Consider the following 7,062-nt stretch of genomic DNA (forward strand, 5'->3'; position numbering starts at 1 on the left):
TAGATACTATTATTATTTTTTTATCATATATGCTACGAAATGCATCAGGCTGTTGTTATTGGAAGTTCTTAGTTTTGTGTAAAAAAGGCAAACTTACTTTTGATCAGTTTAGGTAAAACTCTTGCCTTGCATCCGACTTCACTTATACTTGTAACACTCACTCAAACAGCTGCACACAGCTGGGAGGGAAAAAAACAAACAAACCTAATACATATAAAGGCGGCATGAGCTTGGAAGACAAAGTGAGCTTGTTAGGATATGGTTGAGGACTCTGCAGAAAGCAAGTCCATCACAGATACTCTCTTGTCTAAAAACTGAGATGGAGGGTCGCTCCCTAAACCTTGTCACCCCCCCCCCCCCCCCCCCCCCCGCTTCAAAATACACAGTACTTTTAATAAAGTGGTATGAATGAGAATCCTCGAGCCACAAAGAAGTGAACTGTTACTCCTAAGCAAAGCTCTTTTTTTTCCTTTTTGGTTTCCTAAAATCTCATATCCATCTTTCAACTTTTTGAAAGTTTATACAGAGAATAAATAAGTACAATCTAATAAATACATTTAAGGATCAACAATATGTGATCCCAAATGACTTGATCAGTGTCTCAAAGCATTTTGTTTCAGCTAAAAATGTAGATAAATATTATGAAACACACAGAAAAAAATATTTATACAACACATGCAGGTATTAGTGCATAGGTTTCTGCGAAAATAAATTAAACTAACAAAAATGATATCATGGAGTCTATTGATTATTTTCCTCAAAAAACACCAGATGAATTTGGCATAGTCTTAAAAAAGAAGTGTCCTTGAGAAGATCCCTTTCACACCCTCCTTGTCCAATAATTAATATATATTTTAAATAGATCTCTATCTATATACAGTATATATGTATAAATCAAACAAAGTGTAAAACAAATAACAAATGGGGGGTATTCTACAGTTTGACTTTCCTGGCAAAGTTGTTTCTCAAATTACAGTAAATTTGAAAGAATCTTAGTAAAATGAGAGGTGGACCACAGTGAAATATTAGAACATAAAATAATGTAAAAACAAAAATGAAGATGTGTTTTATTTTAGGGCAGCAGAGGAGGGTGTGATCAATTCTCACAAATTTGAAGGAAGTTTAGAACGAGCAGTTTGAGGTTCTAAATCTGACAAGTAGGCACCAGAGCCCCTCTGTGGAGGCAGCGCCGGTGAAGCTTTAGGGGACTGAGTCTGATGAGAGTGTCCTGGTGATTCCGATATTGGGGGAGTCATGTGTCCTGGTATTGAGCTACAGGGTTTGGGCACAAGAGTGGGTGAGGAAAACGGTGAGGGGTAATATTCCACAGAGGAGCAATGAGTTTGGTGGCCTAAGGCCTGGGCCACCTCCAGGGGTAGAGATGAGTGTGAGCTGGATAAAAACTTTAGGTCCTCAGAAAAGGGCCCCAGGGGAGATTCTCTCCCTGTTTGTGGCTGGTTGGGAAGCTGTGAAAGGAGAGGAGACTGAGACATGAGCAGAGAACTGTGGGATCCTGTGATGCTCGAAGGGTCACTGTAGTGAAAAGTCCTGCTTGCTACTGGACTTTGAACAGTGGGGCTGCGTGCCAATGGGGTAAGGCAGGGAGAGGCGTTTGCTGAACCGTATTGGGCCAGGGAAGCCAAAGCAGACTTCTCTAATGACATGTGGTGCGGCAGGCAGCCAGACTGCAAGCYTGCCAGGCTGAAATGACTGATGGAAGAAGGGGAACCCCCTGAAGGCTGTTGACTATGTGTTCCTCTGCTACAGGACGGGGAGCCTTGTGGGGGAGACTGGAAGAGGTTTATGCCACTAGTAGTCCTACCTCCTCCAGTAAACTGCTGCAAAGGTGCCAGCTGAGGAGGCTTGGGATGAGGTTGATTATGAAGACCAGGCGTAAGGCCGGATGAACTGGCAGATAAAGAACTCTGACAAAAGGAGGAATTAATAAGTCCAGCTGTAATTCCACCTGAAGCTCCGCTTGGTAAATGTGTAGATCCTGCTACTTGTGTTCCTACTGTACTCCCCACCACTCTGCCGGTTTGTCCTACATTAAGGGCTTCACCTGGTTCACTTGGATCTCCTCCTGTATGGCTAATTACTGACCCACCAGACGATCTTCCCAACAATCCTCCAGAATTTCCTACTGCTGCTTCCTTCAAAACTCCTCCGAATATTCCACAAGAGGTCACATCAGAGACAGATACCAATGATCCATCATTGATTCTCCCCAATGCTCCTGCAGTGGTTGTCAAAACCAGGGATTCTCCCATCATTCCACCTAATGGTCCTCTAGAAGCTCTTTCTATTGATTCTTTAGCAGTCCCTCCTATTGAGTTTTTGGCTTTTTCATGTATTAAACCACAGGTAACACCAGCCACTGATCCACTGGATGTCCCACCTGTGAACCTGCCACAAGCAGTACCCACTGATCCTTCTGATAGTCCACCCACTGCTTCCCCTGAGATTCCATGAGTTGATTCATCTGTTGGTCCTTTTAATCCAAAATGCCCTCGATGTGTTAGGTCTGTCACCCCTGTTGTAAAGTCCTCCCCAGCCCAAGTAGTATCCCCTCCAATGGCTTCTTCAACAGAACCTCCAATGGCTCCTCCTGAAGACCATCCTGTGGCGCCACCACAGGCTCCAACAGTCCCCCCGCTTAGTCCTGACCCTGTACTTCCACTTACAGAACCTTGGTGGAAGAGATTTGAAAGGGGTGGCGTGTTGGATCTAAAGGGTTGCTGATGTTGTGGTTGTGGATGAAGCTGGGCCGTGCTAGCGGAAGGAGAACCAGAGGATGAATACGGTCCAAACGGGAAGACAGAGGTACCTCCTTCACTGGATCCAGACCCATTCCCATTTGGTCCAGACTGTCCTGCATTACCTGAGGCATGCTGAAAAGAGCCAGTGGTCCCAGAGACTGATGTCATGTGCTGAGCTCGAAAAGCAGCCAGCAATGGCATGTCCACACCAGAGTGCAGTTTTGAGGGCGTGCTGGAGGGAGAGTCCCCGGAAGAGCCAGGCGCTGTGGATGAAGGAACAAAAGACGGGAACTTCCTAAGTCGGGTAGATGGGTCTTTGAGGGAACCCAAAACAGAAACCGGAGGTCTGAAGAGCGTTGGYGGGAGATGGGGATGGTGTGTCAGTGCAATAGCAACTGAGGTGGTAGCAGCAGCAGCCTGGAGAGGTGCCTGGATGAGGGGGGCCCAGATGACAGGGGTGGGTGAGGGCGGCGTCTGTGGTGGGACGTTCTGCATGAGGTGAGCACAGTGGGCCATGTCCCTGTCGTGCTGCACAATTTGTTGGATGATCTCATTCTCCTGGTAGTTGAGTACACCGGAGCTCAGATCATGTTGCACCTTGTGCTGTAGGATGGAGTTCTTCTTGCCTTTAAAAGCACATGGCCCAGAGACACAAAAAGAAGAAAAACACGGTGACATTAGAAGCAGATTAGACAGAAAGATAAACAAACAGATAGGAAGGAGGGAATTTAATTTGTCATAACAGCGTTCAGCATAGGAACAGTACAAACATAGTTAAAACCTGACATATGTAATACAAACATGATAACAATGAATATCAACAGATGCAATGAGAATATGAGTGAATATAATAAAGTGTTCAAAACAACTTTGAAGAATTTTTGAAAATCTCTATATTTTCCTGCAATCCTTTATGCTACAATATAAAGAGCTATAAATAAAAAAAACATATATACCTGACACTCATAAGTGGAAAAGGGAAAAAGAGATTTGACAAATAGATATGAGATGGAGAATCATGGGAAAACACAAAGCACAAAAGAGCATTGAAGAAAAGAAACAACAGAAGAAAGATGAAGGAGAGAGAAGCTCAGGATGAGTGGCAGCCTGACTTGAAATCTCTGGGTAAAAAAGTGGAAAGAAAACATCAAAGTGTTTGGATGAGACATATTTGAGCTTTTAACTACTTTCTCTGGTGGTACACATTTTCAACAATCTTATTAGCTCTGGTTTGAATAGGTTTTATTTTTTTATTTTTTAACTGGCGTTCTCTGAAGTTAATAATCAAAATCTTACCTTGTGTAGACAGTGGTCACAGCTTTATCAGTACGGAACATTTTCTCGGGGAAAACAAGCTATTGGTTTATTTGAGTGAGGTTAGTTCTAGAGCAGATTTCTGCTTTTGTAAAATAACTTCAACTAAAAAGAAATTCACAGAGATTCGTGTGAATGTTGTTTATGTAAACCAGTGTCACTTTTTCATTAAATGGTTATTTACACAGAAGCTTTGCAATTTTTAAACTAAAGAATAATGTTTTGTGTACAGCATGCTTTAAACAGAAGGTGTCTTCTCATGTATGTTTAATTGTTTTTATTGGCTGTACTATATAAGAGTAGCATTCCAAATTTCACTGTACTATGCAAACCTTTTTTAGGTGTTTACTCCAAACTGCAAGGAAGGTTTAAGGCCACAAACTTCATATAAGTTGGACACAAGACACAGCTACAGGCATTTTTGCATTTTCAGGCCCTGCTCAGCCCATTACCAGACCCTCCAGCAGTATTGACACCTAAGACGAGAGGGCAAAACGAAAGAGAACGATAAGCTAATTGTAGCTAATGTTAGCTTGTTGTTTGGCAGCTTGCTACTGTTGTCGTGTAGTAAAACTTGAGTGAAAAAAAAAACGTTACAGTTGCTGCAAACGATTCAAATTAAGTTACTCTCATCTGCATGACGTAACAGCTGACATCAAATTAGGCCGGGCAGCACAGGTCTCAGGGTTCCAGAAATCGGGGTGGAAAAGGGCTGTAAGGGCCAATGCTAACAAGCCGATTCTGGGTTTGAAGCCGGGCCGACCTGGGCAAGCCATGCAGTGCAATAACGGACTCACCTGTGTAGGGGAGACCGGGGACAGTTGCAACACTTTTTTACATTTGACTCTGTTACTCAGTGATGGCTTGAATTAGACAAACCAAATTTTAATACAATAAACTTACATCTGTCTGTTAATAGTCAAAACCATTTATAGATGATTAAAGCACGTACATTCTTCACAATTTGCATTTGAAAATAAAAAGTCAGATGTTGCAACTGACCCCAGAGCCAGGGACAGTCGCAACATTGTTTGGGGGTGGTTTCAACATACTATTAATACAATATATTTCACTGTAAATAAAAGTTTTATTATTTTTATATTTCTGTTATTGCTAAATTAATAAAAACTGTAAGTTATAATGAAATTACAGCGTTATTTATTTATCCTTTTTGATCAAATGACAAATATCGATTTRCCTTGATGAGTAGACCTTATATACAGATGTCAGAGACTCTAATTGACATAAAATACAGTTCACTTTTTGAGACAAGGATAATAGAACAATTTGTGAGGCAATTAACTTTTGTTTTACCTATTGTCACTGTACACCTACATTATACAAAATTTACATTGAAAAAAACTGGGATTTTAAAAACATTGTTGAAAATCCAATACCCTTTTAAGTGTAAACTTAATTTCAGCATCTTAATATCATTTGTATGTGCTCTGTTTTTATATGAATTTATCATCAGTCATGATAAAACCTCATGTGTTAGCTAAATAAACTGATCTGGATACATGTTAACTATATTAGTTAAAAGTCAACATATCACTAGTTTAAAGCATATAAGTTTGAGCTGGATCACAAAAATAGTGACAACAGTATAACAAAAATAAAGCTGGGCAAAAAAAAAATACTTTGGTACCTCAAAAACAGTTTTTTTTTTCAAATAAATCCTGAAGCAGTTTTTGAATCTGTTTACTTTTTCTTTGCAAGGTGGGCCATCTAACTGAGCAKGTACAGTGTGAGTGTCATCACTCTAGCTTGGTTCTGTTTGGAGAAAAATGATGTGTTGCAACCGTCCCTCGTTGCTACTGTCCCCGGTCTCCCCTAGCGTTTTTCAATACTTTGTTAAAACACAATGTAGTGACCCAGATTAGCTTCTCCAATTCCTATCATGAATAGGGACACATTAGTAGGAGTTTTTGTGCCTGTCCTGTTCTGGCACTACCTGACCTTTTATCATTTTCACACATCAAATCTGACTGTCAAAGTCTGCAGAGTAATTAATTTTTGGATCAGGGCTGTATGAGTTACTTTATTAAGAGAGAAGAAAAAGGTGCACGAGCGCCAAACCCAGAAGAAAGGACTACGGAAGGGACCATTCCACAATCATATTACTATCAGCTGACCATTTCAAAGCAGGCTTTTTCTACAAAGAAAAGCCCTAAAGCAGTTTCTCTATCTTCAATTCTAAACATAGTGGATAAAACAGAGCACGCYAAGATGGCAATGTGATAATACAGGCGTGCCTTTTATTGTGAATTTTTCATCTGCCCAGACAGAGCACGGGAACAATAATGGATACGGAGAGAATATCAATTGCATGTGTAAAAGAAGGCTTGCAGGGATTTTAAAAGCACAGCTTTATCTGCAACTCTGCATGCAGATGACTTTAAAAAGGAATTTGAATGGATGTGATTTTAGTCTTGTAATGCTATTTTTTTTCCCCTTACCGATTCGGTCCAGCCTGTCCAGAGCAACGGTTTCAAAAGCCCGTCTCATCATAGGATACTCTTCCAGGACTTCATTGAAGTTGTCCACAGAGAGCGAGTACAAACGGCAGTATGTGTCGGCTCGAACGCTGGCCGTCCTCCTGCCTCGTGTCAGCAAACAAATCTCTGCAACGAAAACACCAGAGATAAAGACCCTGTCACAAAGTGAGCATAAACCCTAGAGCTCACCTGCCTTTCACCTGGATTTAGAAAACAAAGCAGTACCAATTTTTATGGCAGACAACAATTCAAACATGAATCTTCCTAACTGTCACCAAAATACAAAAACTAGTATTTTTTTCTGTTATCAACTTGTGCAGCTTTGTAGGAATAGTGGAAGATTTGTAAAGATCATTCACAGTTTGTGTTCTTAAACTTTAGAGGTTTCGACTTAAAGCGAATTTGCACCGCAAGTTTCAGTTTATAACTAAAACAGGTTATAAACTGTAAACAAAAGTACACAGGGTTTTTTATATATCACACAAAAACAA

At 40.9% G+C, this 7,062-nt stretch overlaps 1 protein-coding gene across 1 annotated transcript in view; it reads right to left on the reverse strand.

Annotated features, from left to right (window-relative positions):
* Positions 1-368: 368 nt before the first annotated feature.
* Positions 369-7,062, reverse strand: part of hcn4 (hyperpolarization activated cyclic nucleotide-gated potassium channel 4) — a 79,677-nt gene continuing 72,983 nt past the window's right edge. The window contains exons 7-8 of the mRNA XM_014025547.1: positions 6,533-6,697; positions 369-3,385 (exon numbers count right to left, since the gene is read on the reverse strand). Coding sequence (XP_013881001.1) covers positions 1,104-3,385; positions 6,533-6,697 — 2,447 coding nt within the window. The 3' untranslated portion in view covers positions 369-1,103. The remainder of the gene's footprint in view (positions 3,386-6,532; positions 6,698-7,062) is intronic.

Source organism: Austrofundulus limnaeus, unplaced genomic scaffold (genome assembly GCF_001266775.1).
Source record: "Austrofundulus limnaeus strain Quisiro unplaced genomic scaffold, Austrofundulus_limnaeus-1.0 Scaffold483, whole genome shotgun sequence".
Lineage (NCBI taxonomy): Eukaryota > Metazoa > Chordata > Actinopteri > Cyprinodontiformes > Rivulidae > Austrofundulus > Austrofundulus limnaeus.